Raw genomic sequence first — 13,643 nt, 5'->3', positions numbered from 1 at the left:
ACCTTGCCATAAGGCAAAAAAGATAACAAGTGGCTCGGGGAACAAAACATCAATATTTTGGGTCCATGGCCAGGAAACTCCCCAGACCTTAATCCCATTGAGAACTTGTGGTCAATCCTCAAGAGGTGGGTGGACAAACAAAACCCCACAAATTCTGACAAACTCCAAGCATTGATTCTACAAGAATGGGCTGCCATCAGTCAGGATGTGGCCCAGAAGTTAATTGACAGCATGCCAGGGCGGATTGCAGAGGTCTTGAAAAAGAAGGGTCAATACTGCAAATATTGACTCTTTGCATCAGCTTCATGTAATTGTCGATAAAAAGCCTTTGACACTTATGAGATGCTTGTAATTATACTTCAGTATCCATAGTAACATCTGACAAAAATATCTAAAGACACTGAAGCAGCAGACTTTGTGAAAATATATATATTTGTGTCAAAACTTTTGGCCATGACTGTACAAGGTGTCGAAAGCTTGCCACAGGGTTGCTGGCCCATGTTGGCTCCAATGCTTCCCACAGTTGTGTAAAGTTGGCTAGATGTCCTTTGGGTGGTGGACCATTCTTGATACACATGAGAAACTGTTGAGCGTGAAAAACTCAGCAGCGTTGCAGTTCTTGACACAAACCGGTGCGCCTGGCACCTACTACCATACCCCGTTCAAAGGCAATTCAATATTGTGTCTTGCCCATTCACCCTCTGAATGGCACACATATACAATCAATGTCTCAATGTTTATAAAATCCTTTAACCTGTCTCCTCCCCTTCATCTACACTGATTTGAAGTTGATTTAACAAGTGACATCAATAAGGGATCATAGCTTTCATCTGGTCAGTCTGTCATGGAAAGAGCGCGTGTTCTTAATGTTTTGTACAATCAGTGCATGTTGTGTGTTGTAGTTGAACTTACATTGCCTATCTTCTTGGCGGTGTAGGTCTGGGGAAGTCCTCCCAAATACAGCTTGTTCTCCACATCCAGAGTGTTTCCTTTAGCCGGCACTGGAGTTGACGGCTGGCCGTCGACACTGATAACCACACTCTTCTTATTGAAGTCCGTCTTCACCTGGACACCACAGATACACGACAGGGTTGGGGAGAGTCATGACAACCTGCATGGTAATATCACTGCTTTCAGTTATGATCCGAAACGAACTTGAATTGTGACATGGGCTTGGGCTTTTGTATTCATTAATGATATTGTTATGCGTCCCCTGAATCGACAACAATCACTGCAGTCTACTATCGCTCTTGGCCCAGAAGGGCATATAGTCACTAACTGTGTGCCACTGGCCGTCGTTGACGGGCACAGGGAAGGTGGCGGTGGCGGGGCCGCTGCCCTTGTCACAGGTGAAGAACAGATGTCCTCCCAGCAGCTGCAGAGTGGCGTAGTCCATCTGGTTGGCGTGGGCCATGTAGTAGATCAAACCACTCTGGGTATAGGTACGCACCGACAGCTCCAGAGAGAAACTGTCAGGAAGAGAAGCGAGAAGAGACATGAAGTATTTAAGCTACTGACAAAGCTATATTTTGAGTTAGCTATGATTTACTGTAAGATAAAGACTTTTGTTAATGGTTTGGTAGACCTATAAATAGGCAATGAATGGATATGACCATTTGTGGATAATAGTCAATAATACACAACTGAAGTGGACATTTGTTTAGGAGTACCAACCAATCTCATAATAATCATATATTGATGAATGCATCCACCAACCAAAAACATGTCTCACAACATGTTTGGAATGACAATAGGAGTTGGCAAGAGCATAAGCAGATCTGGGATCAGGCTAATTGAACTGTGCCTTCCTCTCAATCACAAACCATGTAGGCTACAGTGAAACACTTGAGAAGAGTTCTAGCTAAGTCAATGGGAATGTGTAACATTAGCCCTGCTCGTTTCCAAGCAGTCCTGGAGTGCCTGGTGAATAATACATATTTAAACAAAGAGAATGGGTCACAGCCGAGACAGGAAATTAGGTAGACCTTGGGGAGGCTATTATAATTCTTCTCTTTAATGAAGAGATATGCACTCATGCTCAGAGAAAAGCAATCAACGATGATGGCCTTGAGGTTTTTTTTGCAATTCACTATCCTGTATGTTACACGACATGGCCAAAAGTATGTGGACACTTGCTCATCGAACATCTCATTCCTAAATCATGGCCATTAATATGGAGTTGGTCCCCCCTTTGCTGCTATAACAGCCTCCACTCTTCTGGGAGGGTTTTTCACTAGTGAAAAAGGTTTGTGTGCTGCTGCTCGGCCATCAAAACCCATTTCAAAAGCTCCCGACTCCACTTTGCCCATGACAGCCAACAGAGGCTCATCATAAGACATCCCTTCTTCCATGTGTCTCTTAGGGTCAATCTTCAATGAGTTTAAGTTTTATTTTTGTAATAAAACGTTGCTTCCAGAGCCAGTTTGGAACTCGGTAGAGAACAGATGATTTTTACGCGCTACACACTTCAGCACTCAGGGGTCCTGTTCTGTGAGCTTGTATGGCCTACCACTTTGTGGCTGAGCTGTTGTTGCTCCTTCACAATAACAGCACTTACAGTTGACCGGGGCAGCTCTAGCAGGGCGGAAATTTGACAAACTGACTTGGCATCCTATGACGGTGCCATGTTGAAAGTCACTGAGCTATTCAGTACGGGCCATTCTCCTGGCGATGTTTGTCTATGGTTATTGCATGGCTGTGTGCTCAATTTTATAAGGCTGAAATAGCCGAATCCACTTATTTGAAGGGGTGTCCACATACACTGCATGGCCAAAAGTATAGGACTATGCTCTCCATTACAGGAAGAGTACTTAGTATGATGGTTGTAGAGCACACCAAGGCAAAGTATTAGCTAAGCAGCTAGAACACCTTCCTACGCCATTTCAATGTACTGGAATGCTGGCTTGAACCGGTTTTACACAACTAGCTATGGGCCAACTGATATCAAGGCTAACATGACTCAAATTAGATACAACACTATGAAGTGAGAATCCCTAAAGAAATTAATATAGAATTGTGACAATCATAGAAATGACATAGAATATAATCTCTATGATAAAAACAATGCTGTGCCATATGACATGTTTTGGAGAGGGTAGTTCAACGAGCCAGCTGTCAGTACTGACCTCCTCCTCACTGTGTTGGGGTTGATGCTGAGGACCATGTGACTATGTCTGGAGATGCCAAACTGCTGGGCTTCTGGGATGGATGAGGTGTTGTCCAGCGATGCACACTGGAGACAAACAGAGGGAACACAGAACGATGACGGACAACACTATCTGTGACAACATGGTGACCTGTTTGAAGAGCTGCAGCACAGTAAATCCCAACAGATAAGAGGTGTGTGTGTGTCTGCTGTACCGTGAGTGTGCCGGGGGTGAGCGCGCTGAGCTGGCCGGGGGCTGGTGAAGGGGTTCTGGCAGGGTCCGGAGTGGGCTCGGCATCTAGGTCAGTGTCATCAGGTAGGAGGACCCTTTTAGGCCTTTCCTCCAATAGACAGCTGTCCATGTCCACGTTGTGGTACCTCACAGCAGCTGACAGGTCCAACAACCTATAGGGACACAGCACAACATGGGTCAGACCAAAGAGTAACCATCAAGGCCCCAATTGAGGAAGGATGCCATACTCCTTGTTACCAGCGACCCCAAAAAATATTCCTTGAGATAATGCTTAGTCTTGCAAACGTACTTATGGCATCCTCGATTAAAAACATCAATTACTCCAGCACAGTGTGACAAATGAAGTATCGTTGTGTATTGGGTGTGTAACTCACTTGGAGTCCAGGGCCAGGTTCCTGATGCAGCCGTAGAAGGAGGAGGTGGTTCGGAGCAGCCCGGCGCCCTCTGCTGGTGGGACTCCGCCCATGTACAGAGAGGTGAGGGTCAGAGAGGCCTTCTCCGAGGACAGACGTACCATCTCCTGGTGGTCCTCATCCACTAGTACAACCAGCATCCTGGATGGATGACACAGACAGTGGTAAGTTACTACGTGTCAATAATAACAACGCAGTGCTATTCATCTTAGAATAGACTTGTATATTATTCCATACTGGACAACATGATTATTAAAAGATACAATCTGCAATATTTACTGCTGTTCAACGGCCATTTCAAAGTTGATTTAATCCCATGACAGTTGTTATATATATCCATCCTATGTATAACATCAGCATAGAAAGTTATTGAATAAGGTCACAGACAACACGACAAAGGCAGAGAACATTTTGTGTGCGGAAGTATAATTTCAAATGACATCATTTATAATGACTGAGCCATCCATCAGCATGAAATCATGACAGATGTTACAGGTTAATCAGTCCCTCTTCCTGGTGCCACTCACTTCCTGTTCCTCTGCAAGATGACCGAGTGCTCCTGTCCGTCACTGAAACTCCCAGAGTGTGATTTGACCACAACCTTGTGGACGCTCCCGCCCTCTGCCATGTTGACATGAACCTCCAAGCGCCCCGAAATCAGCATGACTGCCAGGAAGGGCTGGACACAAACACACAGAAAACATGGTCAAAATGCGGTTGAACCATAAGTGATTTTGGCAACATTATAAAGATGTATTATGAATGAACATGTATGAGCTCTTATAATGTCTAATTGTTTATCACAGTATATCTGTGGCCTTACCTGGCGAGCCTGTCTGCTTTTGCGGGTGCCTGCCTTGCTGAAGCCTGCCAGGATTATGCCAGTGTCATTGCGGGTAGAGAAGGAGGCCAACAGCTCCCCCTGGGGGTCGAGAGAAACAGAGGGCAACTCCACATAGCCCTCTCTCAGTACAGACACACTGCGGATGGGCTGGAACACACACACACACACACACACACAAGTTACTCATAGAGAATATGGAAAGTGTTTTTACATTCAGTGTAAGATGACTCAACAATATGCCATTATCATGTACTGCTGGGCATCTTCCTCTTTACAGAAATCGACAACAGCAAAATTAAAATGCCAAGACTGTCACTGTCACTATTCACTCTTCCCAATATTGCTGAGTCTACCTTTAATTTGTCTAGAGAGGAAGAAGGCCCCTGAAGAAAGGTTCTTTACTTTCAGCCTTTCTTACCTCTAACACACTGCCTTTCTTACCACTAACACACAGCCTTTCTTACCACTAACACACTGCCTTTCTTACCACTAACACACGGCCTTTCTTACCACTAACACACGGCCTTTCTTACCTCTAACACACAGCCTTTCTTACCACTAACACACGGCCTTTCTTACCACTAACACACGGCCTTTCTTACCTCTAACACACAGCTTTTCTTACCACTAACACACAGCCTTTCTTACCACCAACACACAGCCTTTCTTACCACTAACACACGGCCTTTCTTACCACTAACACACGGCCTTTCTTACCTCTAACACGGCCTTTCTTACCTCTAACACGGCCTTTCTTACCTCTAACACACAGCCTTTCTTACCACTAACACACAGCCTTTCTTACCACTAACACACAGCCTTTCTTACCACTAACACACAGCCTTTCTTACCACTAACACACGGCCTTTCTTACCACTAACACACGGCCTTTCTTACCTCTAACACGGCCTTTCTTACCTCTAACACGGCCTTTCTTACCACTAACACACAGCCTTTCTTACCTCTAACACGGCCTTTCTTACCTCTAACACGGCCTTTCTTACCACTAACACACAGCCTTTCTTACCACTAACACACAGCCTTTCTTACCACTAACACACAGCCTTTCTTACCACTAACACACAGCCTTTCTTACCACTAACACACAGCCTTTCTTACCACTAACACACAGCCTTTCTTACCACTAACACACAGCCTTTCTTACCACTAACACACAGCCTTTCTTACCACTAACACACAGCCTTTCTTACCACTAACACACAGCCTTTCTTACCACTAACACACAGCCTTTCTTACCACTAACACACAGTCTTTCTTACCTCTAACACACAGCCTTTCTTACCACTAACACACAGCCTTTCTTACCACTAACACACAGCCTTTTTTTTTACCTCTAACACACAGCCTTTCTTACCACTAACACACCGCCTTTTTACCTCTAACACACAGCCTTTCTTACCACTAACACACAGCCTTTCTTACCACTAACACACAGCCTTTCTTACCACTAACACACAGCCTTTCTTACCACTAACACACAGCCTTTCTTACCACTAACACACAGCCTTTCTTACCACTAACACACAGCCTTTCTTACCACTAACACACAGTCTTTCTTACCTCTAACACACAGCCTTTCTTACCACTAACACACAGCCTTTCTTACCACTAACACACAGCCTTTTTTTTTACCTCTAACACACAGCCTTTCTTACCACTAACACACCGCCTTTTTTACCTCTAACACACAGCCTTTCTTACCACTAACACACAGCCTTTCTTACCTCTAACACACAGCCTTTCTTGACACCATAGGAGTCTCGGAGCAGGTCAAAGTTGGAGCGGGCAATCTCCATGTTTTTGATGCAGCCCACATAGGACCGTGCTACTACTTGTCTCCTGCAAAAATAATTAAATTCACAATTTACCTCGTTTATTTTACTTCATGTAGAAAAAAACTAAAAAAAATACAAAAATACACCAATTCACACACTAAGCTCAATATTTACATAATGCAGTAGGAGCTCCACCAAAAATATATTAATGAGCGCAATACAAATGCATATCAACTAGGAATATCTTGCAGGTAGGTGAAGTATGCGCCAAAGTAGTTCCAGTACCTGATAGGGCGAGACATGGGCAGTCCCCCGATGTAGATTGGGTCCAGGTCGGAGCGGTTGAGGTCAGAGGCGGTCCCAGGAGACTCCGCCTCCATGATCTCTTTCTCTGATGAGTTGTCTGCCGCCATCACCGCCATATAAACTAGGAGGGGAGAGATACAATACTTTACATGACATAGACATTATACCAGGTTAATTACAACACAATAGGGGTATGAATAGTGTGTCCATAAAGTGCAAGGGAGAAATGAGAAGAAGAATATGTGACCCCAACATTGTTTAGTTGTCAACTCTACAATATAAATATGAGCCTATGACCTTTGACCCACCTTTGCGTTTGTTCCTCTGTAGGGTGATCTTGTACCAGCTGCCGGTGTTGTAGGCTTTGTTGGAGGTGAGGGTCAGAGGGCCAGAGCCCAGTTCAAAGGTCAGACGCACTTGGCCCTCCACCAGCTCAATGGACAGGAAGTCCCTCTGGAATGACAAATATACACATCAATCTATCAATCAATCTTTATTGTCCCCATAGGGGAATTTAGACACATCAGATGATAATAGCTGAACACTATATGCTAACTAGGCTATAAATACAGACTGTTCAGTGTGGTTGTAGTGTGTGTGTGTGTGTGGGCCAGCAGGAAGCGTACCGTGCCGTTGGAGGCCAGGTAGAGCAGCAGGCCGTTGGGGGAGAGGGTCTTGAACAGCATGACGATGGAGGTGGAGGTGGAGCGGAGGGGTTTCTCTACCACTGAGTAACCACTGCCATCAAAGTGGAAGGACGTCTCCTCTGTCTGCGGACTCATGAAGCAGCCGCGACACTGGCCCTCCCTCTCAGCGTAGTTCCACAGCCCGATGTTCTTCTCGTTGAGCGACGCCTCCCCCATACAGCCCTTAAACTGGGTCATTTTCACCACAGAGGACTGTAGACACAAAATAGATTGAATCAGTTGTGTTAGATTACACTGTTTTATTAGTGGAGGAAACATCATGAGAGATGTTGACTCAACTTGAATTGAATGAGTTCAAGTTCTCAAGGACCCAAGGTGCTGGCTAGAACCATGGCTGAGTGAAAAACCCCAAGACAGATCTTAATACCGTACCTTGATTTGGCCTCCCAGGCCACCAACGAATATCAGGGTGGACTTGTTGACTTCCAGGATCGTAGCGGAGCCTGGTGAGGTGGTCTTGACCGCGGGCAGGGGTTCTGACTCCAGCTGGTGGACTGACAGTGTGCCGTGCCTCCCAAAGCGCGTGGCGTTGATGTGGTGCCACTTGTTGTTGTTGATCTGGATGTCGGGGTACTCCAGCTTGGCGTGGCCTGAACCCACGTCCCACAGATACGCCACCTTGCCATGCTGCATCTCCACCGCCATGAAGTCCACCTGATATTCAGCGTAAAATTATACATTTACTTTACACATGTCAGAGAGCCATATGGTTATAGTGGTTACACCTTACATTGACATGATAAAGTGTTTGTGGAGGGGAGTTTACAGATAGATATAAATCAACCATCTGGTTGGAGGTAGGTTATATACAGTAGACTTAAGTTTAAAACTGACTTATGGGTAATCATGATTAGGTACGTCGTGGGATATTCAGCACGTGTCAGTGTGTGACTTACGCTGGAGCTGCTGCCCATGTAGAAGAGCAGGTTGTCAGGCTCGCTGGTCTTGACGGTCATGGTAAGAGTGTTGAAGTTACTGGAGGATACCTCAGGTGTGTAGGCCCTCACACAGTTTTTGTCTGCCAGCACTGCCACCTTGATCTATACAGGAGAGAGCAGGACATAAACAGTATTACAATTGAAAGCAGTGTGTGTGTGTGTGTGTGTGTGTGTGTGTGTGTGTGTGTGTGTGTGTGTGTGTGTGTGTGTGTGTGTGTGTGTGTGTGTGTGTGTGTGTGTGTGTGTGTGTGTGTGTGTGTGTGTGTAGAATTGACTAACAGAGGCAGCCTGTTTGCGGGCCTGGTTGATCATCTCTCTGATCTCAGACAGGTTTCTGCTCAGGTTCTCCCCCAGGGTCTTGAGGGGTTTGAGACGGTCATACAGTCTCTCTGTACGACTCTCTGCCTCCTTCAGCTTAGACTCAGCTGTACTGGCTGAGAGGGACAACAGACAGGACAGGTTCATGATACTTACGTCATCTTACTCATTCCTGTTAGTCACATAATATTTCTAGAAATTTGCCTCTAAAGTGATATGACAAGATAACATGATAACATGACAGGTATTTGGGGCACTACTTGGCTTTAAATGTGGTGTCGTTTAAAGATGGAAGCAAAGATGAAAACCGCTTCCATTACAAAGTTGCTGGCTATAATCCAGCTCGGACCATAGTTGGATGTCTGAATGATGTGTTAGTCTCACCAGTGGATTGTGAGTCGGAGAACAGCTGGTTGGTGTTGGAGATGCTGGTTCTGGCCTGGGCCACAGCCGTGCTGGACTTCTCCAGTCTGACCCGAAGCTCCTCCAGGCGCTCCAGCGCCCTCTGTAGGGAAGTGTTGGCCAAGGCAGCCTGCTCCTTGGCGTCCAGCACCTGCTCACTGGTGCCTATAGGGGGCAGCAGAGGCAACGTCACACAAACTGTTTCCCCACTGTCTAGCGTGCCTCTGAGTTTGTGATAAAGTGTTAAATATATGACATATGTCTACAGTAAGGTAAAGCAGAAAGGATATATAAAAGGACAGTTGAGTTGACAGGGCAGCAGATTGCAGTGCCACTCACCGTTGGGCAGGCTGTGGAGCAGGGCGCCTTGCTCTGGGATGAGACGGCTGGTGTTACAGAGTTTCTCTTTCAGCAAGGCCATTCTATCTGTCACATCACTGATGTTAGCCAGGAGACCTAGGGAGGACACACACATATATAATTTACTACCATAAGGCACTGTGTGCGTGTGTGCGTGTGTGTGTGTGTGTGTGTGTGCGTGCGTGCGTGCGTGTGTGTGCATACTCCAACTCACCCTCAGTGCTGTTTCTCAGGGTTAGACTCTCGGCCAGAATCTTCTCACTACGCTGCACAGCCTCAGATCCCAGATCAGTGAAAGACTCCTCTGGCTGGACAATCTACAGTCAACACACACAGTTATTTACGATACTCCTATAGCTAGCAGGTTTCTGACCCACAACACACTTCATATCCAACGTAGCAGTGGTTATTCTATAGCCTGGTCCCAGATCTGTTTTGTGCTTTCTTTGCAAAATCCTATGGTGTTTGGCATGACGATGACCATAGACAGCACAAACAGATTTGGGACCAGTTATTCTATTATTTGATGTTGATACTGATGTCCACTAAATGAGTGTTGACTCACCATATTGAGGGCCATAGTAGCAGTCAGGTTGGCTAGGTTAGCCATCTCCTCTGCAGGTTGGACGTTAGCTCTGATGTTAGAGTCGCCATGCTCTGCGCTGGTGGCGTTCAGAGTGGTATTCATCACCTCCATTAGAGAGCTACATACAGGAAGAGGAAGTTCGGCTGATGTACTGTACATGTATGGACGACATGGCTATTATATCTATTTAGTCTTTTTTCTATGGCCTAATGTTTGTGATGATGAGGCATTTTGAAATGCATAGACAAAGATACATATGTTGAAGTTCACGCACACACACTCGCCTGACCGCCGGCACACACACATACCTCTGCAGACCCTGGGCCTTCTTGCTGAGTTCCCGGGCGTGGTCCTCAGCCTTGTAGACCAGCTCCAGAGCATCTTTCTTCCTCAGCTCCATTACCAGAGTGTCCACATGCTTCCTCAACATGGGGTTCCACTGTTCCAGCTGGTCCTTGGCCCCCTCCAGCTGCTGTACAGGTCACACACACACACACACACACACACACACACACACACACACACACACACACACACACACACACACACACACACACACACACACACACACACACACACACACACACACAGAAACCAGTTCAAACACACTCTACTAGCAATACAGTTTTTTTTAAACACAGACTCTACTGGTAATACAGTCTTTTTAAAACACAGACTCTACTAGTAATACAGCCTTTTTAAAACACAGACTCTACTAGCAATACAGTCTTTTTAAAACACAGACTCTACTAGCAATACAGTATTTTTAAAACACAGACTCTACTAGTAATACAGTCTTTTTAAAACACAGACTCTACTAGTAATACAGTCTTTTTAAAACACAGACTCTGCTAGTAATACAGCCTTTTTAAAACACAGACTCTACTAGTAATACAGTCTTTTTAAAACACAGACTCTACTAGTAATACAGTCTTTTTAAAACACAGACTCTACTAGTAATACAGTTTTTTTAAACACAGACTCTACTAGTAATACAGTCTTTTTAAAACACAGACTCTACTAGTAATACAGTCTTTTTAAAACACATACTCTGCTAGTAATACAGCCTTTTTAAAACACAGACTCTACTAGTAATACAGTCTTTTTAAAACACAGACTCTACTAGTAATACAGCCATTTTAAAACACAGACTCTACTAGTAATACAGTCTTTTTAAAACACAGACTCTACTAGTAATACAGTCTTTTTAAAACACAGACTCTACTAGTAATACAGTTTTTTTTAAACACAGACTCTACTAGTAATACAGTCTTTTTAAAACACAGACTCTACTAGTAATACAGTTTTTTTAAAACACAGACTCTACTAGCAATACAGTCTTTTTAAAACACAGACTCTACTAGTAATACAGTCTTTTTTAAAACACATACTCTGCTAGTAATACAGCCTTTTAAAACACAGACTCTACTAGTAATACATCTTTTTAAAACACAGACTCTACTTTATAAATTTTAAAACACAGACTCTACTAGTAATACAGTCTTTTTAAAACACAGACTCTACTAGTAATACAGTCTTTTTAAAACACAGACTCTACTAGTAATACAGTTTTTTTAAACACAGACTCTACTAGTAATACAGTCTTTTTAAAACACAGACTCTACTAGTAATACAGTCTTTTTAAAACACATACTCTGCTAGTAATACAGCCTTTTTAAAACACAGACTCTACTAGTAATACAGTCTTTTTAAAACACAGACTCTACTAGTAATACAGCCATTTTAAAACACAGACTCTACTAGTAATACAGTCTTTTTAAAACACAGACTCTACTAGTAATACAGCCTTTTTAAAACACAGACTCTACTAGTAATACAGTCTTTTTAAAACACAGACTCTACTAGTAATACAGTCTTTTTAAAACACAGACTCTACTAGTAATACAGCCTTTTTAAAACACAGACTCTACTAGCAATACAGTCTTTTTAAAACACAGACTCTACTAGCAATACAGTCTTTTTAAAACACAGACTCTACTAGCAATACAGTCTTTTTAAAACACAGACTCTACTAGCAATACAGTCTTTTTAAAACATAGAACAACATTTTTTTATGTAAAGTGACCTCCTGCTTAAATAAAGATGAAATCACCACATTCACACAATAGGGGGATGCTACTTTATTGCAGTTCTACATATATATATCCCCTGTATTTGATATGGATATGGTGGTAATGTGGTGTTATGGTGTGACTTACAGAGGTGCCGTTGCTCATGTCCTCTGCTAGATTGACAGCATCAGCCAGGATGTCCTGAGTCTCCTCTAGTTGGGTTTCTGCTGTCTGGTTCAGCCGGCTCACATTCTGCTTCAGACCCTACGCACACAGAGACAACACAGTCTAAATACAACTACAGGAGAAATGTATAGACCTTCTACAGTTACGATGTTTGAAGATGACCAAAAGTCGAATTCAAATCACTTCGCAAAGTACATTTGACTACATTGTACGTGTATATTCCTACATTTGAATAAAAGTGACCTGATATGATTTGGCACAGATCAACAATATTGGCAAACTCGACTACATGTTATTTATGTTACGTTAAAGTACTTGAGTATATTGAGTATATAGTAAGTGCAGATTATAGACAAATATAATAGAATACATGTAATAGAATAAAACTTTGTCCATCCAGGATACAGATATATACACACATTCTCATATCAGGCACATTTAAACCACTCAGTCCATCATGATGCACACACTAACAACATAGAGGACATTAATACATTCACTCACAACCGACCACTGTCCCAACTGCACTCGATAGATAAGTGCATATACTGATACAATTTAGTAGTCCAACAGCACAAGGAACAAATTAATATTTGAGTACTGAATACAGTGATTATAGTAAGTTTGGTAGAGTGATTATAGTGAGTGTGAGTACTCAGTACAGTGATTATAGTAAGTGTGAGTACAGTGATTATAGTAAGTTTGGGAGAGTGATTATAGTGAGTGTGAGTACTCAGTACAGTGATTATAGTAAGTGTGAGTACAGTGATTATAGTAAGTTTGGGAAAGTGATTATAGTGAGTGTGAGTACTCAGTACAGTGATTATAGTAAGTTTGGGAGAGTGATTATAGTAAGTTTGGGAGAGTGATTATAGTGAGTGTGAGTACTCAGTACAGTGATTATAGTAAGTGTGAGTACAGTGATCATAGGACGTTTGGGAGAGTGATTATAGTGAGTGTAAGTACAGTGATTATAGTAAGTGTACTCACGTGGTACTCTGGCAGGTTGGTGTAGATGCTCCCCAGCAGGGTGTGTGTGTGGTTGTTGTTTTCCCTGGCAGTCATCAGTAGGGCATGGGCATCCTCTAGCTGTTGGTGGTGTTCAGTCAGGGTGTTAGAGATGTTCAGGGTCTGGGACTCTATCGCCCCCTGGGGCTCCAGAAGGTCCTCCAGTACCCTCTGGAGGAGAGCCTCGGTAGCACTGTGGTACAGGTGGATTAGTCACTTCAAAATGAATGAATCAAATCAAAATCAAATCAAATTGTATTTGTCGCATGTGCCGAATACAACAATTGTAGACCTTACCGTGAAATGCTT

At 43.6% G+C, this 13,643-nt stretch overlaps 1 protein-coding gene across 1 annotated transcript in view; it reads right to left on the bottom strand.

Moving 5' to 3' along the window:
- The window catches only part of LOC118382690 (laminin subunit alpha-1), a 53,184-nt gene that overhangs the window by 2,740 nt on the left and 36,801 nt on the right, over positions 1-13,643 (bottom strand). Inside the window, 21 exon segments of the mRNA XM_052503978.1 lie at positions 913-1,065; positions 1,280-1,469; positions 3,126-3,232; positions 3,361-3,550; positions 3,773-3,952; positions 4,339-4,490; positions 4,635-4,802; positions 6,401-6,515; positions 6,737-6,878; positions 7,066-7,210; positions 7,384-7,656; positions 7,837-8,118; positions 8,361-8,504; positions 8,682-8,836; positions 9,105-9,287; positions 9,462-9,578; positions 9,697-9,799; positions 10,048-10,186; positions 10,377-10,540; positions 12,288-12,404; positions 13,317-13,527. Of these exon segments, the coding sequence (XP_052359938.1) occupies positions 913-1,065; positions 1,280-1,469; positions 3,126-3,232; positions 3,361-3,550; positions 3,773-3,952; positions 4,339-4,490; positions 4,635-4,802; positions 6,401-6,515; positions 6,737-6,878; positions 7,066-7,210; positions 7,384-7,656; positions 7,837-8,118; positions 8,361-8,504; positions 8,682-8,836; positions 9,105-9,287; positions 9,462-9,578; positions 9,697-9,799; positions 10,048-10,186; positions 10,377-10,540; positions 12,288-12,404; positions 13,317-13,527 (3,430 nt within the window).

This window comes from Oncorhynchus keta, chromosome 4 (assembly GCF_023373465.1).
Source record: "Oncorhynchus keta strain PuntledgeMale-10-30-2019 chromosome 4, Oket_V2, whole genome shotgun sequence".
In the NCBI taxonomy this organism is placed as follows: domain Eukaryota; kingdom Metazoa; phylum Chordata; class Actinopteri; order Salmoniformes; family Salmonidae; genus Oncorhynchus; species Oncorhynchus keta.
This window is presented reverse-complemented; position numbering and strand designations above follow the sequence as displayed.